The sequence below is a fragment of the Salmo salar genome, chromosome ssa16 (genome assembly GCF_905237065.1).
Source record: "Salmo salar chromosome ssa16, Ssal_v3.1, whole genome shotgun sequence".
In the NCBI taxonomy this organism is placed as follows: Eukaryota; Metazoa; Chordata; class Actinopteri; order Salmoniformes; family Salmonidae; genus Salmo; species Salmo salar.
The window spans coordinates 39,997,772-40,025,412 of record NC_059457.1 but is presented as its reverse complement, the minus strand read 5'-3'; the positions used below and the strand labels follow the sequence as shown (position 1 = coordinate 40,025,412).

General features: G+C 43.6%; 2 protein-coding genes across 4 annotated transcripts in view; one reads left to right on the top strand and one right to left on the bottom strand.

Annotated features, from left to right (window-relative positions):
• The first annotated feature begins 8,276 nt into the window (after positions 1–8,276).
• Positions 8,277–10,193, top strand: timm13 (translocase of inner mitochondrial membrane 13 homolog (yeast)). Its single transcript, XM_014148711.1, has 3 exons — positions 8,277–8,542; positions 8,942–9,010; positions 9,189–10,193. The coding sequence occupies exons 1-3, from the start codon at positions 8,423–8,425 to the stop codon at positions 9,285–9,287; spliced, it is 288 nt and encodes a 95-aa protein (XP_014004186.1). The 5' UTR covers positions 8,277–8,422; the 3' UTR covers positions 9,288–10,193.
• Positions 10,194–10,399: 206 nt separating this feature from the next.
• Positions 10,400–27,641, bottom strand: part of tmprss9 (transmembrane serine protease 9) — a 29,196-nt gene continuing 11,954 nt past the window's right edge. For 2 of the 3 annotated variants that reach the window (XM_014148709.2, XM_014148710.2), the window contains 4 exons: positions 13,615–13,783; positions 11,619–11,884; positions 11,346–11,482; positions 10,400–10,850 (listed from right to left, as the gene is read on the bottom strand). In XM_014148709.2, coding sequence (XP_014004184.1) covers positions 10,689–10,850; positions 11,346–11,482; positions 11,619–11,884; positions 13,615–13,783 — 734 coding nt within the window. In that variant the 3' untranslated portion in view covers positions 10,400–10,688. Of the gene's footprint in view, positions 10,851–11,345; positions 11,483–11,618; positions 11,885–13,614; positions 13,784–23,902; positions 24,038–27,641 lie in introns of all 3 variants that reach the window. The other variant, XM_014148708.2, reaches the window with a different exon arrangement.

Here is a 27,641-nt window from a genome sequence, read left to right as displayed (position 1 = left end):
AACCTGTTCAGATTCCTTTCCTCTGGAAAAAGAACACTGTTAGAAGCACAAATAAACTCATATGGTCCTTAGAATGAAAGAAGAGTAAAGATTGACAGACAGTGGAATATACACTGCTCAAAAAAATAAAGGGAACACTTAAACAACACATCCTAGATCTAAATGAAAGAAATAATCTTATTAAATACTTTTTTCTTTACATAGTTGAATGTGCTGACAACAAAATCACACAAAAATAATCAATGGAAATCCAATTTTTCAACCCATGGAGGTCTGGATTTGGAGTCACACTCAAAATTAAAGTGGAAAACCACACTACAGGCTGATCCAACTTTGATGTAATGTCCTTAAAACAAGTCAAAATGAGGCTCAGTAGTGTGTGTGGCCTCAACGTGCCTGTATGACCTCCCTACAACGCCTGGGCATGCTCCTGATGAGGTGGCGGATGGTCTCCTGACTCCTCCTGCCTCCTCCCTCCTCCTGCCAGACCTGGACTAAAGCATCCGCCAACTCCTGGACAGTCTGTGGTGCAACGTGGCGTTGGTGGATGGAGCGAGACATGATGTCCCAGATGTGCTCAATTGGATTCAGGTCTGGGGAACGGGCGGGCCAGTCCATAGCATCAATGCCTTCCTCTTGCAGGAACTGCTGACACACTCCAGCCACATGAGGTCTAGCATTGTCTTGCATTAGGAGGAACCCAGGGCCAACCGCACCAGCATATGGTCTCACAAGGGGTCTGAGGATCTCATCTCGGTACCTAATGGCAGTCAGGCTACCTCTGGCGAGCACATGGAGGGCTGTGCGGCCCCCCCAAAGAAATGCCACCCCACACCATGACTGACCCACCGCCAAACCGGTCATGCTGGAGGATGTTGCAGGCAGCAGAATGTTCTCCATGGCGTCTCCAGACTCTGTCACGTCTGTCACATGTGCTCAGTGTGAACCTGCTTTCATCTGTGAAGAGCACAGGGCGCCAGTGGCGAATTTGCCAATCTTGGTGTTCTCTGGCAAATGCCAAACGTCCTGCACGGTGTTGGGCTGTAAGCACAACCCCCACCTGTGGACATCGGGCCCTCATACCACCCTCATGGAGTCTGTTTCTGACCGTTTGAGCAGACACATGTACATTTGTGGCCTGCTGGAGGTTATTTTGCAGGGCTCTGGCAGTGCTCCTCCTGCTCCTCCTTGCACAAAGGCGGAGGTAGCGGTCCTGCTGCTGGGTTGTTGCCCTCCTACAGCCTCCTCCATGTCTCCTGATGTACTGGCCTGTCTCCTGGTAGCGCCTCCATGCTCTGGACACTATGCTGACAGACACAGCAAACCTTCTTGCCACAGCTCGCATTGATGTGACATCCTGGATGAGCTGCACTACCTGAGCCACTTGTGTGGGTTGTAGGAACTGAGCATAGGAACTGAGAAGTGGTCTTTGGTCCCCACCTGCAGAACCACTCCTTTATTGGGGGTGTCTTGCTAATTGCCTAATTTCCACCTGTTGTCTATTCCATTTGCACAACAGCATGTGAAATGTATTGTCAATCAGTGTTGCTTCCTAAGTGGACAGTTTGATTTCACAGAAGTGTGATTGACTTGGAGTTACATTGTGTTGTTTAAGTGTTCCCTTTATTTCTTTGAGCAGTATATTTAACAAAGGAAGTAACCAATTTACTTTTTTGGGTATATGTACCATTTGTGCTCAGTTCTTCATCTGAAATGTCCAAATGGTCATCATCTGGTATACCATCCAGAGGTTGCTGGATTCATCAGTCTTGTCTTTTTTTTGGTGGTCCACCACCAGTAGTAAACCACTCTCTTATGATCTCGGCATTCTCTTTTTAAAGCCAGTTTAAGGTTCTTCCACAGAGTCTATAAAGGCAGATATCATTCAATATAAGTGATGTCACAAATATGAAAGAGAAATGTGAAATACTGATGAAGATATTTCACCTGAAGTTGTACTCTTCTTGTGGTTACAAATGTATTGAATTCACTTCAACTTGCAGCCCAACCACTCTTTTTCTTTTGCTCAGTAGCAGTAGTATGGTTTTTACTTTCACTAACTGGATGGTTTGACTCACAAATTATTTTTGCCTCTGCCATTGTTTTTGTCTCAAGATTCACACCAGTAATGGTGTTTTCTATTCCATTTCGGGTTTTTATGAGCATCATTAGACCAACAGCATGTGCTCATACTTAACCTAATCAGGCTTAACACAGGTATTCTCATTTAGGCTTACTTACCTTACTTACTCCAGGGCTTGCGGTCCAAAATCTTAAAGATACACCCTATCCCCTCAGCCCTCAAATTAAGTGGACACTTCTGATGACGTCTGACGAGTATACACTTGCAGGGCGAGGGAGGAAGGAATGATTTTTAAATGGGCCACCCTTGGCCGGAAATTCGTCACCCGTTGATCCCACGATGATTGTGTTTTCAACTACCGGTAGCTTGTGGGCGCTTTATGAGCGGCAGTCAATTATGATTGCAGGTCTACTTAATATTAAATATATAATTATTAATATTCACCTACTGTAAGATGGCTAGCAAGTTAATTAGCTAACGTTAGCATGCCTAGCTGGAACTTATGAAGAAGGAAAATGTTTTATTTCTACAATTCCCGAAAGATAACCAAACAAAAACATATTTACTTTTTAAGAAACGTTTGTGCATTAGTAGCACACTTTCTAACTTATTTGCATTCGTTTGTACTTACACTTGTATGTTTACTTCTCCATTGATGTTGTTTTAAGTTTTTGCGGACTTTTCTTAGCAGATGTGCAATCGTCGCAAATTGAATTATGGAGAGTTTCAGGCCCGGGAGTAAACATAATTGTACACTCGCAAAGCCGACTGAAAGCGAGGGCCTTACGTTGCAAACTTGCCTTGCTTAGCTAATCATTTAGACCACCCGCCAAGATGGTGACGGGGATTCCCCCAAGGGCATAAGGCGAGGGTAAGTGGACGAGGGTGTGTCTTAAGTGTTTGGACCGAAGCCCAGGACTCCATAGTCTCCGACTAACTAAGGCAAATGTAAGCCACGTTCATGAAAGCTACATTAATGTCATAGTTTAACTAGTACAGTCGTGTCCAAAAGTTTTGAGAATGACACAAATATTAATTTTCACAAAGTCTGCTGCCTCAGTTTGTATGTTGGCAATTTGCATATACTCCGGAATGTTATGAAGACTGATCCGATGAATTGCAATTAATTGCAAAGTCCCTCTTTGCCATGCAAATTAACTCAATCCCCAAAAAACATTTCCACTGCATTTCAGCCCTGCCACAAAAGGACCAGCTGACATCATGTCAGTGATTCTCTCGTTAACACAGGTGTGAGTGTTGACGAGGACAAGGCTGGAGATCACTCTGTCATGCTGATTGAGTTTGAATAACAGACGGGAAGCTTCAAAAGGAGGGTGGTGCTTGGAATTATTGTTCTTCCTCTGTCAACCATGGTTACCTGCAAGGAAACACGTGCCGTCATCATTGCTTTGCACAAAAAGGGCTTCACAGGCAAAGATATTGCTGCCAGTAAGATTGCACCTAAATCAACCATTTATCGGATCATCAAGAACTTCAAGGAGAGCGGTTCAATTGTTGTGAAGAAGGCTTTCAGGGCACCCAAGAAAGTCCAGCAAGCGCCAGGACCGTCTCCTAAAGTTGATTCAGCTGCGGGATCGGGGCACCACCAGTACAGAGCTTGCTCAGGAATTGCAGCAGGCAGGTGTGAGTGCATCTGCACGCACAGTGAGGCGAAGACTTTTGGAGGATGGCCTGGTGTCAAGAAAGGCAGCAAAGAAGCCATTTCTCTCCAGGAAAAACATCAGGGACAGACTGATATTCTGCAAAAGACTGCTTAGGACTGGGGTAAAGTCATTTTCTCTGATGAATCCCCTTTCCGGTTGTTTGGGGCATCTGGGGGAAAAAGCTTGTCCGGAGAAGCGCTACCATCCGTCCTGTGTTATGTCAACAGTAAAGCATCCTGAGACCATTCATGTGTGGGGTTGCTTCTCAGCCAAGGAAGTGGGCTCACTCACAGTTTTTCCTAAGAACACAGCCATGAATAAAGAATGGTACCAACACATCCTCCGAGAGCAACTTCTCCCAACCATCCAGGAACAGTTTGGTGATGAACAATGCCTTTTCCAGCATGATGGAGCACCTTGCCATAAGGAAAAAGTGGTAACTAAGTGGCTCGGGGAACAAAACATCGATATTTTGGGTCCATGGCCAGGAAACTCCCCAGACCTTAATCCCATTGAGAACTTGTGGTCATCCTCAAGAGGTGGGTGGACACACAAAAACCCACAAATTCTGACAAACTCCAAGCATTGATTATGCAAGAATGGGCTGCCATCAGTCAGGATGTGGCCCAGAAGTTAATTGACAGCATGCCAGGGTGGATTGCAGAGGTCTTTAAAAAGAAGTGGCAACACTGCAAATATTGACTCTTTGCATCAACTTCATGTAATTGTCAATAAAAGCCTTTGACACTTATGAAATGCTCGTAATTATACTTCAGTATTCCATAGTAACATCTGACAAAAATATCTAAAGACACTGAGGCAACAGACTTTGTGAAAATTAATATTTGTGTCATTCTCAAAACGTTTGGCCACGACTGTACACATTAAGTCCTACTCCTGGCTTAATCTAAGCCCTGTCTGTGAAACCCATTATAACCAACATGTCCAGAGATACAACCTCTCTTATCATCACTTAGTGCCTGGGCTTACCTCCGCTGTACCCGCACCCCACCATACCCCTGTCTGCACATTATGCCCTGAATCTATTCTACCACACCCAGAAATCTGCTCCTTTTATTCTTTGTCCCCAACGCTCTAGGCGACCAGTTTTGATAGCCTTAAGCCGTACCCTCATCCTACTCCTCCTCTGTTCCTCGGGTGATGTGGAGGTAAACCCAGGCCCTGCGTGTCCCCAGGCACCCTCATTTGTTGACTTCTGTGATCGAAAAAGCCTTGGTTTCATGCATGTCAACATCAGAAGCCTCCTCCCTAAGTTTGTTTTACTCACTGCTTTAGCACACTCCGCCAACCCTGATGTCCTTGCCGTGTCTGAATCCAGGTTTAGGAAGGCCACCAAAAATTCTGAGATTTCCATACCCAACTACAACTTTTTCTGTCAAGATAGAACTGCCAAAGGGGGAAGAGTTGTAATCGACTGCAGAGATAGCCTGCAAAGTTCTGTCATACTTTCCAGGTCTATACCCAAGCAGTTCGAACTTCTAATTTTAAAAATTAATCTCTCCAGAAATAAGTCTCTCACTGTTGCCACCTGCTATCGACCCCCCCTCCGCTCCCAGCTGTGCCCTGGACAACATTTGTGAATTGATCGTCCCCCATCTAGCCTCAGAGTTCGTTCTGTTAGGTGACCTAAACTGGGATATGCTTAACACCCCGGCAGTCCTACAATCTAAGCTAGATGTCCTCAATCTCACACAAATCATCAAGGAACCCACCAGGTACAACCCTAAATCCGTAAACATGGGCATCCTCATAGACATTATCCTGACCAACTTGCCCTCCAAATACACCTCCGCTGTTTTCTATCAGGATCTCAGCGATCACTGCCTCATTGCCTGTATCCGCTATGGGTCTGCGGTCAAACGACCACCCCTCATCACTGTCAAACGCTCCCTAAAACACTTCTGCTCGCAGGCCTTTCTTATTGACCTGGCCCGGGTATCCTGGAAGGATATTGACCTCATCCCGTCAGTTGAGGATGCCTGGTCATTCTTTAAAAGTAATTTCCTCACCATCTTAGATAAGCATGCCCTGTTCAAAAAATGCAGAACTAAGAACAGATATAGCCCTTGGTTCACTCCAGACCTGACTGCCCTTGACTAGCACAAAAACATCCTGTGGCGGACTGCAATAGCATCGAAAAGTTCCCGCGATATGCAACTGTTCAGGGAAGTCAGGAACCAATACACGCAGACAGTCAGGAAAGCAAAGGCTAGCTTTTTCAAGCAGAAATTTGCATCCTGTATTTCAAACTCCAAAAAGTTTTGGGACACTGTAAAGTCCATGGAGAACAAGAGCACCTCCTCCCAGCTGCTTACTGCACTGAGGCTAGGTAACACGATCACCACTGATAAATCCATGATAATCGTACATTTCAATAAGCATTTCTCAACGGCTGGCCATGCCTTCCTCCTGGCTACTCCAACCCCGGCCAACAGCTCCGCCCCTCCCCGCAGCTACTCGCCCAAGCCTCCCCAGCTTCTCCTTCACCCAAATCCAGATTGCAGATGTTCTGAAAGAGCTGCAAAACCTGGACCCGTACAAATCAGCTGGGCTAGACAATCTGGACCCTCTCTTTCTAAAACTATCCGCCGCCATTGTTGCAACCCCTATTACCAGCCTGTTCAACCTCTCTTTCGTATTGTCCGAGCTCCCTAAAGATTGGAAAGCTGCCACGGTCATCCCCCTCTTCAAAGGGGGTGACACCCTAGACCCAAACTGTTACAGACCTATTTCCATCCTGCCCTGCCTATCTAAAGTCTTCGAAAGCCAAGTTAATAAACAGATCACTGACCATTTAGAATCCCACCGTACCTTCTCCGCTGTGCAATCCGGTTTCCGAGCTGGTCACGGGTGCACCTCAGCCACGCTCAAGGTTCTAAACAATATCATAACCGCCATCGATAAAAGACAGTACTGTGCAGCCGTCTTCATTGACCTGGCCAAGGCTTTCGACTCTGTCAATCACCGTATTCTTATCGGCAGACTCAATAGCCTTGGTTTTTCTAATGACTGCCTCACCTGGTTCACCAACTACTTTGCAGACAGAGTTCAGTGTGTCAAATCGGAGGGCATGTTGTCCGGATCCCTGGCGGTCTCTATGGGGGTACCACAGGGTTCAATTCTCAGGCCGACTCTTTTCTCTGTATATATCAATGACGTCGCTCTTGCTGCGGGCAATTCCCTGATCCACCTCTACGCAGACAACACCATTCTGTATAATTCTGGCCCTTCCTTGGACACTGTGCTAACAAACCTCCAAACGAGATTCAATGCCATACAACACTCCTTCCGTGGCCTCCAACTGCTCTTAAACGCTAGGAAAACCAAATGCATGCTTTTCAACTGTTCGCTGCCCGCACCAGCCCGCCCGACTAGCATCATCACCCTGGACGGTTCCAACCTAGAATATGTGGACAACTATAAATACCTAGGTGTCTGGCTAGACTGTAAACTCTCCTTCCAGACTCATATTAAACATCTCCAATCCAAAATCAAATCTAGAATCGGCTTTCTATTTCGCAACAAAGCCTCCTTCACTCACGCTGCCAAACTTACCCAAGTAAAACTGACTATCCTACCAATCCTCGACTTCGGCGATGTCATCTACAAAATAGCTTCCATTACTCTACTCAGCAAACTGGATGCAGTCTATCACAGTGCCATCCGTTTTGTTACCAAATCACCTTATACCACCCACCACTGCGACCTGTATGCTCTAGTCTGCTGGCCCTTGCTACATATTAGTCGCCAGACCCACTGGCTCCAGGTCATCTATAAGTCTATGCTAGGTAAAGCTCCGCCTTATCTCAGTTCACTGGTCACGATAACAATACCCACCCGTAGCACACGTTCCAGCAGGTATATCTCACTGATCATCCCCAAAGCCAACACCTCCTTTGGCCACCTTTCCTTCCAGTTCTCTGCTGCCAGTGACTGGAACGAATTGCAAAAATCGCTGAAGTTGGAGACTTTTATTTCCCTCACCAACTATAAACATCAGCTACCTGAGCTGCTAACCGATCGCTGCAGCTGTACATAGTCCATCTGTAAATTGCACACCCAATCTACCTACCTCATCCCCATACTGTTTTTATTTAATTTACTTTTCTGCTCTTTTGCACACCAGTATTTCTACTTGCACATCATCATATGCTCATTTATCACTCCAGTGTTAATCTGCTAAATTGTAATTATTCGCTCCTATGGCCTATTTATTGCCTACCTCCTCATGCCTTTTGCACACACTGTATATAGACTTTCTTTCTTTTCTACTGTGTCATTGACTTGTTTATTGTGTTATTGGCCTGTTTATTGTTTACTCCATGTGTAACTCTATGTTGTTGTCTGTGTCACACTGCTTTGCTTTATCTTGGCCAGGTTGCAGTTGTAAATGAGAACTTGTTCTCAACTTGCCTACCTGGTTAAATAAAGGTGAAATAAAAAATGTATAAATAAAAACAGGCTCTTGGTGAACTGAACCGGCTAGGAAACTGAAAACTACATCTCCCATGTTGGAATCACAATTACAGGAAGTCATGTGATCGAATTATCTTGTTTCAAGAGCAACTTGTTGAAGTGGTTGCAAGAGCTACACGTGTAGTTAGGTAGCTACAGTTTAATTTCTTTAAATTAATATTAGCTATTACAATTAGTTATGGACGGATTTGGTTCCGACTTTTCATCGGGTGCTGGGTCCGGTAAAATGGACACCGGGACAATCATGGAGCAAGTGAAGGTCCAGATTGCGGTGGCTAATGCGCAAGAGCTCTTGCAGGTAATTTGCTATACTAGCTAACTAGGATGGTCAACTACATTCATTGTATACAGGTAAAGTTAGACACTGGACAGCTAGCTGACTGGTTAACTAATTGTTGAGTAGCAAGTTGAAAAAGCTAAGGTGAAAGCAATAAGTTACTACCACCATACAACTAGTTAGTAAGCTACGAATACAATAGGCCTTATAGCTACAAGCTGGCTAACGTTAGTTAGCTAACTAGCTTCCTTAGCCTGTCAATGAATGAATGCATGCTGTTTGTTAGCAAGCCATGTAAATATTTTATTGCATGCATATAGTTAACTACTATCAATGTAACGTTAGTTAAATTGCCTGTCAGGTCGTGGAGCCTGATGTGAGTGATGGTGGGTTAAATCTTATCTTTCTCCTTTGTTGTAGAGGATGACAGACAAATGCTTCAAGAAATGCATAGGCAAACCAGGAGGCACGTTGGATAACTCTGAACAGGTATGTCAGTGTATTTATTTGCAGATTATTATGACGGGATATGGATGTGAAGTGGTTGATTTGTGACCCCTAACTTGAGTCAGTGAATTGTCATTTGAGACATCTGGTATGTTGGACATCATAAAATGCAAATATTATGCAGTGGTAATGCTGACTGATATTTTTCTGTTTATTGCAGAAATGCATCGCTATGTGCATGGATCGATATATGGATGCATGGAATACTGTGTCCCGTGCCTACAATTCCAGACTACAGAGGGAAAGGGCTCGTATATGAACATCATCCTACTCTGCCAGCCACACCTTAGCAAAGCCAAAACATATGGCAGGGAAGGTGTTAACGGTAGTGGCTGAGGCTGGCACGATGACACACAACACCTCACGGACAGGTTTGGTTTGCAGACCTTGTGAACAGCAGCCATAATACTTGTGGACATTCTCCTTTCACTAAAGGATAGTTTAACAAATGGATATCTTCTATAATTTTTATTTTTATTACAAGAGTCATGAATTCATTTTCATTAGAAAAGATTTTCTGCAATTGTCACTTTTCAATCACTCTCTAAACTAGTCTACTCTCTGTAACTGTCCCCTTAAGTTCAGTGCCAGGTCCCCATTCTTAAGTTTGTCACAGGCTGTGGCTATGTGTTTGTGTGGGTGAAACAGTTCCCTGAAGAGGTTAGGTAAGGTTTATTTTACCACCGCTTTCCTCTGTAAACCTAGTTTCTCTCATGGGGAATAATTGAGGAACAAGTTTTTGTTTTCATAACTGTGAACCCGGCCAAGGCAAAGAATCCTATATCAGAATACGTGTTGAGAACAAAACAGTATTGTCAAGACTTTCATTCCAGTTGTCACTCTATCTGCCCACCACAGTAGTGGGTCTGTTTTAACAAGGTCTGCTGTGGTGCAGACTTTGTGTTGAACCCAGCTGGCTTTGTGTGCTTGGTTTGTCAGATTTCTGGGAACAGCTCCACTTCATTCAGCCCTTTGACTTGTGTAGAGAAGTAAAAAGAAATGGCCTGTGAATGCTGAACGGTGGGTGCTGCTCAGAGGACTGAGGTGTTTGTGACTGACTGGAATGGCCTTTTTCACTTGTCAGAAGTAAATAAATCCAGATGAAATTTGTCAAATTGCTGTTTTTGTCCTTTGAAAATGAATAAATGTTCTGTTGCTTGAGGAACCAGAGTGGCTATCATATTTCATGTAGTGCCTGAACAGCTTCTAGAAGCTATGTAGATTTAGCCACGTAAAGATGCTTTCATGCAAGACTTCCTGACAAGAATCTGCTATAGCTGTGCACATAATTGTCAAACATTTTAGTTTTGGTTGGTCTAGTGAACTTGCATAAAAATGGTGATTGGCTAAATAAGACAAATGACAGTTGGGTAAATGCCAATAAAATGAAATATATTGTTGGACCCACAAAGACTAAAATAAATACACTTCCCCATTTAATAATGTATGTTGTAGTAAAATGTCCATGGACCAGTTATCCACATTATTGTCCAAGATTAAACTTTCAGCTGGACTCTCCAGGCAGTTTACTGGTGGCATATCTTCCTTGACCAGTAACACACAAATGCCAGTGGTGGCTGCAATGTAGAAAACCCATTTTGTGTCCTCAAGTATTGTATGATGTCTCTGTCAGTCTCAATTCCTTCTCTCTTCCATAGCCTCAGAAGTGCAGATAGTTGGATATCCATTCCCTGATGGCAGTGACCCGCATATAGACTCCTGGGAAAGCAGTCCGTCCGCAGCCATGTCCCCAGCTAGTTACCCCGGCAACAAACCACTGGCCAGAGAATTCACGACATGTCAAGGGGCCACCAGAATCTCCCTGCGTTTCAGAAACGGAGACCTCGGTTGACAACTTTGTTAGAGAATTGAAAATACAAGGCAATAAGTACATCCAAAATGTGCATTGGTCCTGGGAAGATGGCTTTAGAGCATAAGAACAAAAAGAAGTCACCTGATTTAAATGTTTGTCACCATAAATGTACTTTTGAGAACTGACTGCGTGTGGCATTATTTTTGTTATTTTGCTGAGTAGAGTGCCATTTGGCTAGCTAGATGCCTGGACCCAGGAATGCAAATCGGCTGACTTGGTTACATAAGCAGCTTAAGAGAAGAGGAGGCTGACTGCCGGTGCAGTTTTAAGAAGAAAAAAATGTAAAGATAAGCATCTCTTAGGTGCAGCAGTCTTAGGATAAACAACCACTCAAAGAGTACAGAACAATGTTAACTTATCTTGAGTTGAAATGTTTTAAAAGACTTCAGTTGCATCTAACTTGGAGATAGTGTGCACTGCACTTCATGTCATTTGAGCTCTTACCAGGCATGTGTCTTTGCCCCCCTCCATGTAGCCGGCACACATCATGCTTGGGGTGAGGCTGTTGCCGTATGCCTGCTGGCAGTCTGACTGCTCAATGATGTTCACATCAGCTTTCTGGAGCAGGTTGGTCAGAGAACCTGTGGGTGAGACAAATGTTAACATGAGTCACATTGTCAAGGAATGACATTTCAAGATTGATACACACTTCACTTATTTGAACATATGAAACATTTTATCACAACAGAATGTCTTCATATCTGACATTACTCTCACCTCCCTCCCTCATGGAGCCCCAGCCAGTGATATAGCACTCAGTGTTCTTCAGAAAGTTGTGTACAGGAGAGGGGAGGCAAACCAACTGGATTGTGTAGGACCTGGGTGCTGGGACAGCCAGCTCCAGCAGGGCCACATCATAGTCCATGTTGGTGCTGTTGAAGCCCGGGTGCAGTATGGTCCTCTGGATGGGGATAACCAGAGCTCCCACCCCGGACCTCAGCACTGAACCCAGACTCACTGACCAGGCGACAGGGTTGGAGTTACTACGGTGATGGGATGAGGACAATGAGCTGATGATTTAACTGGCCGTTTAGGCAGGGAATGGATTTTGGAGTATGTGTAGAAGTGAATGTTCTATATACAGTTAGTTATGAGGTGCACTGGAGACAGACAGACATGCACACCTTTACCCTATTCTTTAAAATGGAAGGATGAGGTGCACTGGAGACAGACAGACATGCATACCTTTACCCTATTCTTTAAAATGGAAGGATATGTTATGGGGAATCTTATGTCCCTCCCTGTAAGTAAACAATTTATGAATTATTCCTCATGAAACCCAGACAAAAAAATCCATTATTTTGAGGATTCTCATGAAATGTAATCCATAGAATAGTACTTTAGAGGAAGGACTGTTGACTCATATTTTACATTTGTATCTAAAACATAATTGAGAAATCATTTATAAAAGTTGGTATATTTATGACATTTTAGCCTTACTCATGTCTTACCCAGACTCATTAGTGTTTCATCTGTAGGTGCTACAAAGCAAACATTGCTGTCACATGCTTGCTCTGTACTATGAGTAGTATTTTGATTTCAATAACTTTTTTAAACATTAATTTATGAATATTGAAAAATATAAACCTGAATATTGAAAAGACAATTTATTATGTTGTTGAAAGTAATATACTCTTCGGCAGAGATCATCAACTAGATTCAGACGTTTGTTTTGAGCGGATGGTTGAGGGCCGGAAACATAATTACAAATAATTTGTTGACTGCAAGAATCCCAAACAGATATAATATTTGATTAAAACAATCATTTCAAACCACGCTTACATTTGTATACGATCACGTCTCTCTATTATGCGTGGGAATACTTGGGAATAGATTACCAAAATTAAAATAAATTGGAGTTGATTTCCTGGTGTTTTTAGTATTTTATGTCCAACAATGAAAAAAAAAAATATAACTTTTTTGTTTTTGCTTAGAAAACTAGGGGGGCCAAATTCGGTCCATTGGCTGCCAGTTGGGGAACCCTGCTCTACGGGCATATCAACATTTCAAAAGTGGGATCCCTGCAACTTTTAGAGTTTTGATCAAATTTGTAAGTGTTACCAAAAGAGTGAATGTGAAAATGGATTCAAAATGGTCACCCTCTGCTGGTGATTTGCTGGATGTGCAATGGATAAAGTAAAAGAAAGTGCTGTGATTGGATACATTGCTGACTATGCCAATTTCTCTATATACTAAAATAGGCCATAACTTTAAAACTAGCAGAGATCCCGCTCTGGAACTTTGATATGCTCGTAGAGTATATTATGTTCAACAATGTATAGAAAATGTATGTTTATATTTGTCAATATTCATAAATTAATGTAAAGAAAAAACAGTGTTGGAAATCTAAATACTACTCATATTACAGAGCAAGTGGTAAAGCTTCATATGACACCAATGTTTGCTTTGTAGCACCTACAGATTAAACATTAGGGAGTCTTAAAGGAGGCCTGGGTAAGGCCAAAATGTCATAAATATGCCAAATTTGATAAATTATTTCTATATTATGCTTTTAGATACAAATGTCAAATGTATGTCAACAATTTTTCCTCCAAAGGACTAATTGTTGGATTACATTTCATGAAAATCCCCCAAATCATGGTATTTTTTTGTCTGGGTTTCATGAGGAATCACTCTTCTACAGTCAGTATGTGACAATGTGAATGGTCTACAATACATGTTAGGCCCTGACAGACAGTGATGTATTCTGTACCCTTTGAAGCAGTGGGCAGCAGTCAAGAGCCACTTAGAGTGTATGAGAGTGGCTCCACAGCGGTGTAAGCGTTGATACTGTAGGCTGCCAATCCATGGCCACTCCCCCCTCCGTGCCGTCAAGCCACCCACAATCCTCTGGGAGCCCACTGCCGGACGCATGCCACAGTCTAAAGAGAGAGAGAGTACAGGATGGCAACTTAGAACTTTAAAAGTCGTCAATGTTTTGAAGAGGGATTGTAAAATTGGGTCCATCTACATCTGCTACATACAGTGCCTTCAGAGTATACCCTTGACTTATTCCACATTTGTCGTTACAGCCTGAATTCAAAATTAATTAAATCGATTTTTTTTCACATCTATCTACACACAATACCCCATAAAGACAAAGTGAAAAGATGTTTTTTGAAATTTTAGCAAATTTATTGAAAATGAAATACAGAAATATCTCATTTACATAAGTATTCACACCCCTGAGTCAATATGTTAGAATCACCTTTGGCAGCAATTACAGCTGTAAGTCTAAGAGCTTTGCACACCCGGATTGTACAATATTTGTACATTATTCTTCAAAAAAGTCTTCAAGCTCTGTCAAGTTGGTTGTTGATTATTGCTAGACAGCCATTTTCAAGTCGATTTAAGTCAAAACTGTAACTAGGCCACTCAGGAGCATTCAATGTTGTCTTGGTAAGCGACTCCAGTGTATATTTGGCCTTGTGTTTTAGGTTATTGTCCTGCTGAAAAGTGAATTTGTCTCCCAGTGTCTGTTGGAAAGCAGACTGAGCCTGGTTTTCCTCTAGGACTTTGCCTGTGCTTAGCTCTATTCCATTTCTTTTTATCCTAAAAAAAACCCCTAGTCCTTGCTAATGACAAGCATACCCATAACATGATGAAGCCAACAATATGCTTGAAAATATGAAGAGTGGTATTCAATGCTGTGTTGGATTTGCCTCAAGCATAATACTTTGTATTCAGGACATGAAGTGAATTTATTTGCCACATTTTCTGCAGTTTTACTTTAGTGCGTTATTTACATTTTAGTCATTTAGCAGATGCTCTTATCCAGAGTGACTTACAGTTAGTGCATTCTTCTTAAGATAGCTAGGTGAGACAACCACATATCAGACATAGTAAGTACAACATTTTTAACTCAAAAGTAGCTACAGTATCAGCAAAGTCAGAGCTAAGGAAGGTGTTAGGTGAGGGGGGGATGCTGTGGGATTATTTAAGATTCTCTTTGAAGCGGTAGGTTTCAGAAGTTTTTCAGAAGATGGGCAGAAACTCTGGTGTCTTAGCTTCAGGGGAAAGCTGGTTCCACCATTAGGGTGCCAGGACGGAGAACGAACAGTAGGGGTGGGAGTGCCAAGAGACCAGAGGTGGCAGAATAGCGTGCTCAGGTTGGAGTGTAGGGTTTGAGCATAGCCTGAAGGTAGGGAGGGGCAGTTTGTCTTGTTGCTTCGTAGGCAAGTACCATGGTCTTGTAGTGGATGCAAGTTTTGGCTGGAAGACAGTGGAGTGGGCGGAGGAGTGGTGAGACAAGGGAGATCTTGGGAAGATTGAACACCAGTCGTGCTGCAGCATTCTCGATAAGTTGCAGGGGTTTGATGGCACAAGCGAGAACCCAGCCAACAGCGAGTTGCAGTAGTCCAGACGGGAGATGACAAGTGCCTGGATTAGGACCTGCGCCGCTTCCAGTGTGTGGTAGGGTCATACTCCATGGATGTTGTAGAGCATGAACCTGCAGGGGCGAGTCACTACTTTGATGTTTGCAGAGAACGACAGGGTGTTGTCTAGGTTCACGTCAAGGTTCTTTGCACTCTGGGAGGGGGACACTGGGGAGTTGTCAACCGTGCTGGAGAGGTCTTTGAGTGGGCAGGCCTTCCCCGAGAGGAAGAGCAGCTCCGTCTAGTTGAGGTTGAGGTGGTGGGCCGACATCCAAGGTGAAATACACTACATGACCAAAAGTATGTGGACACCTGCTCATCGAACATCTCATTCCAAAATCATGGGCATTAATATAGAGTTGGTCCCCCATTTACTGCTATAACAGCCTCCACTCTTCTGGGAAGGCTTTCCACTAGATGTTGGAGCATTGCTGTTGGACTTGCTTCCATTCAGCCACAAGAGCATTAGTGAGGTTGGTCACTGATGTTGGGCGATTAGGCCTGGCTCGCAGTCGGCGTTCCAATTCATCCCAAAAGTGTTCGATGGAGTTGAGGTCAGGGCTCTGTGCAGGCCAGTCAAGTTCTTCCACACCGATCTCGACAAACCATTTCTGTATAGACCTCACTTTGTGCACGGAGGCATTGTCATGCTGAAACAGGTAAGGGCCTCCCCAAACTGTTGACACAAAGTTGGAAGCACAGAATCATCTAGAATATCCTTATATGCTGTAGCGTTAAGATTTCCCTTCAATGAAACTAAGGGGCCTAGCCCGAACCATGAAAAACAGCCCCAGATCATTATTCCTCTTCTACCAAACTTTACAGTTGGCACTATGCATTCGGGCAGGTAGCGCGTTCTCCTGGCATCCGCCAAACCCAGATTCGTCCGTCGGACTGCCAGATGGGGAAGTGTGATTCATCACTCCAGAGAACGTGTTTCCACTGCTCCAGAGTCCAATGGCGGCGCGCTTTACACCACTCCAGCCAACGCTTGGCATTGCGCATGGTGAACTTAGGCTTGTGAGCGGCTGCTCAGCCATGACAACCCATTTCAAGAAGCTCCCAACAAACATTTACTGTGCTGAGACTGCTTCCAGAGGCAGTTTGGAACTCGGTAGTGAGTGTTGCAAGCGAGGAGAGACAATTATTACACGCTACGCGCTTCAACACTTGGCGGTCCCATTTTGTGAGATTGTGTGTCTTACCACTTCATGGCTGAGCCGTTGTTGCTCTTAGATGTTGCCACTTCACAATAACAGCACTTACAGTTGACCGGGGCAGCTTTAGCAGGGCAGAAATTAGAAGCACTGACTTGTTGGAAAGGTGGCATCCTATGACAGTGCCACATTGAAAGTCACTGCTCTCTTCAGTAAGGCCATTCTACTGCCAATGTTTGTCTATGGAGATTGCATGGCTGTGTGCTCGATTTTATACACCTGTCAGCAAAGGTGTGGCTGAAATAGCCGAATCCACTAATTTGAAGGAGTGTCCACATAGTTTTGTATATATAGTGAATTAAGTTACACCGCGACCACCATGGCATTTCTCTTAAAAAATGATTTCACTGTGACCTGCTGCTGACTGTCAGGCAGTGAGGCAGGCTGTTGCTGAGTGAGTGAGTGGTGGGAAGGGCTGGAGAGGTGTGTGTGTTGAGAGAGCACTGCAGCAGGCAGCTTAGTCCACTATTGGCTGAGCCACTTGAGTAAGAGGAGCAAGAGCAGCACTCGCACATGTCATGACAACTTTTTACTAGTTGTAGGTAGGCTATGCACACTGAACAAAAATATAAACACAACATGTAAAGTGCTGGTTCCATGTTTCATGAGCTGAAATAAAAGATACCAGAAATGTTTCATCCGCACATAAAGCGTATTTCTCTAAAATGTTGTGCACATATTTGTTTACATCCTTGTTAGTGAGCATTTCTCCTTTGCCAAGATAATCCATCTACCTGACAGGTGTGGCATATCAAGAAGCTGATTAAACAGCATGATCATTACACAGGTGCACCTTGTGCTAGGGACAATAAAAGGCCACTTTAAAATGTGCAGCTTTGTCACACAACACAATGCCACAGATGTCTCAAGTTTTGAGGGAGCGTGCAATTGGCATGCTGACTGCAGGAATGTCCACCAAAACTCTTGCCAGAAAATGAAATGTAATGTTAATTTCTCTACCATAAGCCGACTAGTTTTAGAGAATTTGGCAGTACATCCAGCCGGGTTCACAACCGCAGACCACGTGTATGACGTTGTGTGGGCGAGCAGTTTGCTGATGTAAACGTTGTAAACTTAGTGCCCCATGGTGGCGGTGGTGTTATGGACAGGCATAAGCTACAAACAACGAACGCAATTGCATTTTAGAGATCCTGTGGCCCATTTCTTTTAAGGTATCTGTGACCAACAGATGCACATCTGTATTCCCAGTCATGTTTTATCCGTAGATTAGGGCCTAATGAATTTATTTCAATTGACTGATTTCCTCATCTGAACTATAACTCAGTAAAATCTTTGAAATTGTTGCATGTTGCGTTAACATTTTTATATTTTTTTGTTCAGTATATTTTTGTTCAGTATAGATTGTCATTATGCAGACGCCTACTTTTTTCCAACCCTTTTTACATAAAACATATTAACACGCTAGAACTGATGCACATTGTCACACCCTGACCTTAGAGAGATGTTTATTTTCCTCTAGTTTGGTTAGGTCAGGGTGTGATGTGGGGTGGGCAATCTAGATTTCTATTTCTTTGTGTTGAGCCGAGTATGGTTCCTAATCAGAGGCAGCTGTCTATCGTTGTCTCTGATTAGGAATCATACTTAGGCAGCCCTTTTTTCCACCTTTAGTTGTGGGATCTTGATTTTGTGTAGCTGCCTTTGAGCAGCCCCAGAATGTCACGGTTTCCTTTTTCTCCTGTTTGTTGTTCTGGAGAGTTTCATTTTCATTAAAAAGATGTGGAATTCCATGCACGCTGCGCCTTGGTTTATTTATGATTGGGAGTTCGAAGATAGCGATCGTGACACACATCAAATAAATAAATGAGCCAAAGCACTGGAAAACGACTTTGTGCGCACTAGAGCGCATTACATAACTTGACGCTGAGCTGGTTTAAACTCCATTCTAATGTCGACTTCTCTTTAAACTTCTTAAGGCTAGGGGGCACTATTTTCACGTCCGGATGAAAAGTGTGCCCAAAGTAAACTGCCTGCTACTCAGGCCCAGAAGCTAGGATATGTATATAATTGGTAGATTTGGATAGAAAACACTAAAGTTTCTAAAACTGTTAAAATTATGTCTGTGAGTATAACAGAACTTATTTGGCAGGCGAAACCCCGAGAACAAACCATCCAGGGAAAAGAAAATTGAGGTCACTGTCTTTTCAATTGGTTTTCTATGGGGAACTAGATTTATGAGGGACCTGGTTGCAGTTCTTATGGCTTCCACTAGATGTCAACAGTCTTTAGAATTTGGTTCATGTTTTTCCTTTGAGAAATGAAGAAGTAGCCCTTTCCTTTCTGGGTGTAGAGCCAAGTGTACTGTTTTGTTTGGTGCGCGTGACCTGAAACTCGCTCCACTTTCATTTTATCCGCTATTGAACACAGTTTATTCCGTCTTAAATTGTATCGATTATTTATGTTTTAAAATACCTAAAGTTGGATTTGGGAAAGTTGTTTGAAATGTTTGGATCAAGTTTACAGGTAACTTATTAGATAATTTGTAGTCATGTTGGGCGAGTTGGAACCGATGTATTTTCTGAATCAAACACGCCAAATAAATTGACATTTTGGGGATATAACGACAGAATTTATCGAACAAAAGGACCATTTGTGATGGACATATTGGAGTGCCAACAGAAGAAGATCTTCAAAGGTAAGGCATGAATTATATCGTTATTTCTGACTTTTGTGTCGCGCCTGGCGGGTTGAAATCTGATTCTCATGTGTTGGTATACTGGGCGCTGTCCTCAGATAATCGCATGGTTTGCTTTCGCCGTAAAGCCTTTTTGAAATCTGACACTGCGGCTGGATTAACAAGAAGTTCATCTTTAAACCGATGTATAACACTTGTATGATTTATGAATTATTATTAAGAGTATTTATTTCTGTTTTTGAATTTGGCGCGCTGCAATTTCACTGGGTGTTGTCAAATTAATCCCGTTAACGGGATTGGTGCGCGAAGGGATCCATAAGACGTTTTTAAAGAAAACGGTATCAAGCGAAGTGTTTTACAACGGTATCAAGCGAAGTGTTTTATAACGGTATCCTGCGAAGTGTTTTACAACGGTATCAAGCAAAGTGTTTTACAACGGTATCAAGCGAAGTGTTTTACGCATGCTCATCAGTTCTTGGGTATCGGGGGCTACGCGATTGGAAATCTGAAATGGAAGTAATGGAAATCCCTCGCCTGGTTCTTTTTATGGGGAAAAGTCCTCAATGCAACTGACATTTGCCTCTGTTCGCCATCAATTAGCCTATTAATGTATATACCATTGTAGGCTACTGTAGGCTAACATTTGATAAAATAAACATGTTGAAATAATGATATCACTGGAGTCATTGCAAATCAATTTTTGCCAATTTGTAGCCTTGTGTTATTATGCAATTATTAATGGCCATGTTTAATTAATTCAATTGGAAGTTATCAAAGCTCTATCGCAATTGCCGATCAGTTTTTAGAACGCATTAGATTGAGCGTAACAGTACACAGATTAGGCTACAAGTAAAACATATATAAAATAAAAACACTATCTGTTGTTGACGAGCATATTCACTTCATATACATATTATTAATATTTAATTCAGTGATTGAAATGATGACCCCTTCCTCAGTAGCCTATTCCAGCTGGCTATTGGGAAACGCAAGCACTTCTTGCCTCCCTATTCATGTTGATTGAATTAGTCTCAAAATTATAATAATAATACATCTTTAGTCTCTCTGTTTTTGATAAATGTCATTCAATTCCCAAGAGGCTGAACTTATCTCACCAGAGAAAGCATACGAGGGAACGGAACAGTGCCCCTCTGTCTCAGTATGTGTAGCGTATCTATCTGTTGCTGTTTGGTCAGAAAGAGTATGACATTGCTGCCACCCATAGCATTGAATACAAGGGAAGTCATTTGGCCTACTTTGATTTTAAGTTTTTATATATATATATATATATATATATATATATATAAAATAATAGCCAATCAGCGTTGAGCTAAACTGAGCGAGCTCAACTGTGAATGATCCTGGCACACCAAAATAAAAGTATAAAGGGAAGCCAGTTTGGATTTGGCTTCAGACCAATCACATTACAGGCCAAATGTCATTATTGACAGATTTTTTTTATTTTTATTGTTGGATCTTGTTGTGTTGTTGTCCTCTGGTGGCTAGCTAGCTAGCTAAAATTGTCCCTTTCCTAAATTAGCCATGGATAGAGATAGTGATTTGGACTTGTGGTTTTACTTAATTCTCCGTACTGGCCAATGATTATTATGCCGATTCTGATCCAACAATAAATTCATACATTGTGCTCCTAACCTGAGAGGGTGGGAGTTCGACATCTAGCTAGATGTAGTATGCTAATGTTAACTAGATGGCCTGGCGTATCGTTGCCCATAAAAGGATGTTAGGCTAGCGAGCAAGTATTTAAGCCAGGTAGCCTACGACAACAAAAACTAAAAGCGTGTACTGTATGAGAGTCATAGACCGTTTAGGCAACATGACAGAGTCATAGACCGTTTAGGCAACATGAAAGAGGAGGATGGCATTGGCCTTTCTCTACTAGTACTGTAGGGTGAGTCACACACGCACGCATGCACACACAGCGAGAGAGAGACATCAGTACCATGGACAGCCACATCATATTTAGCTTACGTTGATTGGACTAAATTGTTTTTGGTATCTTTTAGTTGTTACTGTATTAGACTAAGAATAGGTGATTACATGATGTTGAAATGGTTCTGGAACAGTGGAGACAGCTCTAGTTTTCTTTGCGACTTGCGGTAACTCTCCATGGTTCTAAATCAATAGTTGTTTTGTAGTACCTTGCTTGACATTGCTGTAGGTCCTGTAACTGTTTGTTACATCCAATATGTTTTGTGGACTTCACCGGACAGATGTTGCTCTCCGGTTTTGTAATGAAATAAATCTATGGTTGAATTTATTCTGCCACTGGGTCTTCTTATTGTCTCGGCCTTAGGCCTATATATCACGGTGTCAAGGCATATGAACTAACAGGTTATAGAGAAAACAATGTAGTTATCACAACACATAGGTTGTAATATTACATTTTTCTCTCGATTGGCTTCCCCAGTGATTTTACCCATGCACCGCTACTGTGGACTATGCCTATTGAAATTACAAGTCAATTTCTCAAATGGGCCATTTATAGCGGTTTGTAGTCTTAATGTCTGGCACATAATAACGGCACAATTGCCATAAAACAGCCCAACATTGATTTTTTTAAGTGTTTCTTGCTCAGAGAATTTGAGATCCTCTGTCCAACTTTCATCACTCAAACTCTCCTGTCAGATTTATCTATAGATATGCACATGCACAAAAGGGATTCATTTAACATTTTAAACCGGGTTAGAGCCCTGATTGCTGACTGGCTGAAAGCCGTGGTATATCGGACCATATACAGTGAGGGAAAAAGTATTTGATCCCCTGCTGATTTTGTACGTTTGCCCACTGACAAAGAAATGATCAGTCTATAATTTGAATGGTAGGTTTATTTGAACAGTGAGAGACAGAATAACAACAAAAATCCAGAAAAACACATGTCACAAATGTTATAAATTGATTTGCATTTTAATGAGGGAAATGCGTATTTGACCCCCTATCAATCAGAAAGATTTCTGGCTGCCAGGTGTCTTTTATACAGGTAACAAGCTGAGATTAGGAGCACACTCTTAAAGGGAGTGCTCCTAATCTCAGCTTGTTACCTGTATAAAAGACACCTGTCCACAGAAGCAATCAATCAGATTCCAAACTCTCCACCATGGCCAAGACCAAAGAGCTCTCCATGGATGTCAGGGACAAGATTGTAGACCTACACAAGGCTGGAATGGGCTACAAGACCATCGCCAAGCAGCTTGGTGAGAAGGTGACAACAGTTGGTGCAATTATTCGCAAATGGAAGAAACACAAAAGAATTGTCAATCTCCCTCGGCCTGGGGCTCCATGCAAGATCTCACCTAGTGGAGTTGCAATGATCATGAGAACGGTGAGGAATCAGCCCAGAACTACACGGGAGGATCTTGTCAATGATCTCAAGGCAGCTGGGACCATAGTCACCAAGAAAACAAATGGTAACACACTACACCATGAAGGACTGAAATCCTGCAGCGCCCGCAAGATCCCCCTGCTCAAGAAAGCACTTATACATGCACGTCTGAAGTTTGCCAATGAACATCTGAATGATTCAGAGGACAACTGGGTGGAAGTGTTGTGGTCAGATGAGACCAAAATGGAGCTCTTTGGCATCAACTCAACTCGCCGTGTTTCGAGGAGGAGGAAACCTTATGCTTTGGGGGTGTTTTTCTGCTAAGGGGACAGGACAACTTCACCGCATCAAAGGGACGATTGACGGGGCCATGTACCATCAAATCTTGGGTGAGAACCTCCTTCCCTCAGCCAGGGCATTGAAAATGGTCGTGGATGGGTATTCCAGCATGACAGTGACCCAAAACACACGGCCAAGGCAACAAAGGAGTGGCTCAAGAAGAAGCACATTAAGGTCCTGGAGTGGCCTAGCCAGTCTCCAGACCTTAATCCTATAGAAAATCAGTGGAGGGAACTGAAGGTTCGAGTTGCCAAACATCAGCCTCGAAACCTTAATGACTTGGAGAAGATCTGCAAAGAGGAGTGGGACAAAATCCCTTCTGAGATGTGTGCAGTACTAAGTACTAAGTCATGTTTTGCAGAGGGGTCAAATACTTATTTCCCTCATTAAAATGCAAATCAATTTATAACATTTTTTACATGCATTTTTCTGGATTTTTTTGTTGTTATTCTGTCTCTCACTGTTCAAATAAACTTACCATTAAAATGATAGACTGATCATTTCTTTGTCAGTGGGCAAACGTACAATATCAGCAGGGAATCAAATACTTTTTTCCTTCACTGTACCATGGGTATGACAAAAAAAATATTTTAATATGTTGGTAGCCAGTATATAATAACAACAATGCACCCCGGGGTTTTGTGATATATGGCCAATATACCACGGGTAATGGCTGTATCCAGGCACTCCGCGTTACGTCATGCTTAAGAACAGCCCTCAGCCGTGGTATATTGGCCATATACAGTACCATACCCTCCTCGTGCCTTATTGTTTAATCATAGCAGTCAAATTAGTTAAATCGACATCCATTGATGGAAAATGATCTGTCGAGTTTAATAAGGGCAAATTATCTTTTCTCTTGCGACATATTTAAATTATTTTATTACGTCATGTCATGCTCGCAATAATTATTATCTTGATTAACCAAATTTTGCTTCTAACGTTGTTACATAGATATTCTTTCTTAATTGGCTTTATAACGTTATGGAAAAAGGGTTTATTGTATAAATGTGGCAAGTTCTCAGGCCTTTTGGGCAGATTTTGAGTGGTCATTGGGCTGGAAATTGTATCTAGACCTGGAAACCCTGCCTGGTTGGAGCAGCCTGCCAGGTAGGATGCAATCCAAGAGTGTGCAGAGCCTAAGACACCTAGCCCTGAGAGGGTGGCGATGAGGATCTGATGGTCCACGGTGTCGAAGGCAGCGGATAGATCTAGGAGGATGAGAACAGAGGATAGACATTTAGCTTTAGCAGTGACACAGAAGAGCAGAAGCCTGACTGGTTAGGGTCAAGAAGATTGTTATGAGAGAGATAGCGAGAGAGTTGGTCAGAGACAGCACACTCAAGTGTTTTGGAAAGCAAATAAAGGGATACCGGTCTGTAGTTTTTTGATGTCAGAGGAATCGAGTGTCGATTTCTTGAGAAGGCTAGTGTGTCGGGCTATTTTAAGTCAGAGGGGACGCAGCCAGTGGTCAGGGATGAGTTTATGAGGGAGGTCTCCAGAGATGGTCTGGAGAAGGGAGGAGGGGATGGGGTTGAGAGGGCAGGTTGTCGCGCGGCTGGACATCACTAGTCTCAGGATTTCATCTGGAGATAGAGGGGAGAAAGAGGTCAAGGCGTAGGGTAGTTCGGTGTGAGTGGGACCAGTGGACTCAATAGGCCGAGTGAATGAGGAGCGGATGTCGTCAACCTTCTTTTCAAAATGATTGACAAAGTTGTCCATAGAGAGGGAGGAGGGAGGGGAGGGCGTGGAAGATTAAGGAGTTTCCTAGGGTGAGAGGCAGTAGCTTGACATTTAGAGTGATAGAACATGGCTTTAGCAGCAGATACAGAGGAAGAGAAGGTTGAGTGAGGGAGTGGAAGGATGATAGGTCCTCCAGAAGTTTAGTTTTCCTCAATTTTCACTGTTTTGTAAGCTCGCAATTAGTCACTCTGCCATGGAGCAGGAAGGGAGGGCTGAGCCGGTCTGGAGGAAAGAGGGATAGTGCGAGTCATAGGATGTAGAAAGGGAGGAGAGTAGGGTTGAAGAGGCAGAATCAGGAGACAGGAGGGGAAAGGATTCAGCAGAATGGAGAGATGATAGGATAGAAGGGGAGAGAGTAGTGGGAGAGAGAGAGCGAAGATTGCGACTGCACATTACCATCTGGGTAGGGGCTGAGTGACTAGGATTGGAGGAAAGGGAGACAGAAAAGGTAATAAAGTAGTGATCAGAGACCTGGAGGCGAACAGCATCTAGTATAGATGAGGTTTAGCATATTGCCTGCCTTGTGATTGGGAGGAGACTGGGATAGGGTGAAGTCAAAAGAGGAAAGGAGGGTAAAGAGAGAGTTGGAAAGAAATTAATCGAAGACAGACATCGTAAGGCTGAAGTACTAAGAACGGTGAGCCATCACCAGGAAATTAGCTTATCAAGGTGTCAAGCTCATTGAGGGAACCTCAAAGACCACTCTCTAAGGGCACCTGGTGGGCGATAGATGACAACAATGTTAAGCTTTAGTGGACAAGTGACAGTGACAGCATTGAATTCAAATGAGGAGATGGACAGGTGAGAGGCAGAAAAGAGAAAATCTCCACTTAGGAGAAATTAGTAGCCCTGTGCCACCACCGCGACGACCAAATGCTCTCGGACTATGAGAGAAAACATTGTCAGATGAAGCCAGAGCAGCTGGAGTAGCAGTGTTCTCTGGGGTGATCCATGTCTCATCTTGAAAAAGTCCCTTGACAGCAGATCGGCAGTTCCAAACGCTGCCAGAGACCAGGAATTCCACATGGGTTGTAGGCGCCGGGTACACTAAATTAGAAAGGTTGCAGCCAAGGGGTGGGGAGCATCTGTAAAGCCTACAGGAAGAGGAGCGAACTGGGATAGAAAACACACATATAGTTGCCAAAGCTACAAAAGAGCAAAATTAGATCATTTGAAAATAACTAGGTAAGACACTCAAGTGAGAGAGTGGTGTGGAGCCTTCCTTTCTTTCCTTCCCCAAATAACTCTGCAGAACAACTCGGCTGAACCGTCTTTGATTCGGCAAAGGTCTTAGTTTTGTGACGAGACTGCCGCTGAAAAGACCACCACTGAGAAAACAGGGGAGACTTAAGTACTAATATGAATTGCTAATTGCCTTGCAAAGCTGAAGAGCACACCTCCTGGTACTAATTGCTGATTGCCTAGGAGAGGAGAAACCACTCCCTCCCCAATAGAGCCACTGATTACCAAAACAACAAGTCACAAATTGCCCTCCCCTTAATTCTTGTTGATGTGTCAATAATCAGCAAATGAATAGTAGTCAGCAGTTCACACAGCAAGTAGGCTACTGGGAAGACAGGCAGCACTTAAAGTAGATGGCCCTGGCTCACAAAAAGACAGTATTAGACAACAGATAAAGACAAAAATTATACTTATCACTGCTGGAGATAACAAAAGTTTCACCTGTCTTTGTGATTGTCTCCACCCCCCTCCAGGTGTCGCCCATCTCCCCCATTATTCCCTGTGTATTTATACCTGTTTGTCCGTTGCCAGTTCATTTTGTTTCATCAAGCCTACCAGCGGTTTTCTCTCTGTTCCTGTCTCTCGATTGCTCCTGTTTTCCCGGTTTTGACCTTTTCTGCCTGCCCTGACCCTGAGCCTGCCTGCCGTTCTGTACCTTTGCCCCACCTATCTGGATTACTGACCTCTGCCTACCCTGAGAATGCCTGCCGTCCTGTACCTTTGCCCCACCTATCTGGATTATTGACCCCTGCCTGCCCTTGGTCTTTGCCTGCCCCTGTTGGATTATTAAACTGTTGTTAATTCGACGCTGTCTGCATCTGGGTCTTATGTTGAAATGTGATAGTACGAACTGGCCCCCGAGAGTTGCCGAAGACGGCCGAGTCACCGCTTCCCAAGCCTATGCAACGAGGCAGAGCTGGGCTGTCGCCAGCGGAACGGCAATACAGGATCAACACGAAGAGTTGTCTGTATTACGGGACTCTTGGTAATTTTGTGTCCTCTTGTACTTTGAAAAGACCAGGCTCACCGGTAGGAGCGAGTACTCTGGTGGGTCATATGGAGAACTTTTCTGGTTCCCTTGCTCGCACCCCTTTTCATGCCATTCTGCTGTGGGGAAACCAGTCTAAATCTCTCCGGGTCCTCATTGACTCTGGGGCCGACGAGAGCTTTTTGGATGCTACTTTGGCTTCTGAGCTGAACATCCCCACTCAGCCCCTCTCCATTCTCATGGATGTTGGAGCGCTGGACGGTCGCTCTATAGGCCGGGTCACTCATAATACCACTACAATCAACATACGAGTGTCAGGGAATAACAGCGAAACTATTCCATTTCTGCTCATCAAGTCTCCTCAGATTCCCGTGGTTTTGGGATTCTCCTGGCTCCGGGGACACAATCGCCTAATCAACTGGTCTATGGGTGCCATCATGGGCTGGAGTCCGTTCTGCCATGCCCATTGTCTGAAGTCAGCGCAACCTGCCCTGGGACGTCTTCCTGGGTGCTCAGAAGTATGCCCCGTACCTCTCCCCCATCCCTTCGGAGTACCAGGACCTCTGGGAGGTGTTCAGCAAAGCCCGGGCCACTTCGTTTTCACCGCACCGACCCTATGACTGCGGGATTGACCTTCTCCCTAGTACCACGCCCGAAGACCGGAGACCAAGGCTATGGAGACCTAGATTTATCCGTCCCTCTTCCGCTCCCGCCGGTGCAGGGTTCTTCTTCATGGAGAAAAAGGACTAGATCCTGCGCCCGTGCATTGACTACTGGGTACTCAATGACATTAGTGTTAAGAACCGTTACCCGCTACCACTCATTTCCTCTGCCTTCGAGCT

Coding starts and splice junctions, on each gene's coding strand:
- timm13 (XM_014148711.1), top strand. CDS start 8,423: ATGGACGGATTTGGTTCCGACTTTTCATCGGGTGCTGGGTCCGGTAAA. Junction 8,543..8,941: donor ATGCGCAAGAGCTCTTGCAG/GTAATTTGCTAT, acceptor CCTTTGTTGTAG/AGGATGACAGACAAATGCTT. Junction 9,011..9,188: donor CGTTGGATAACTCTGAACAG/GTATGTCAGTGT, acceptor TGTTTATTGCAG/AAATGCATCGCTATGTGCAT.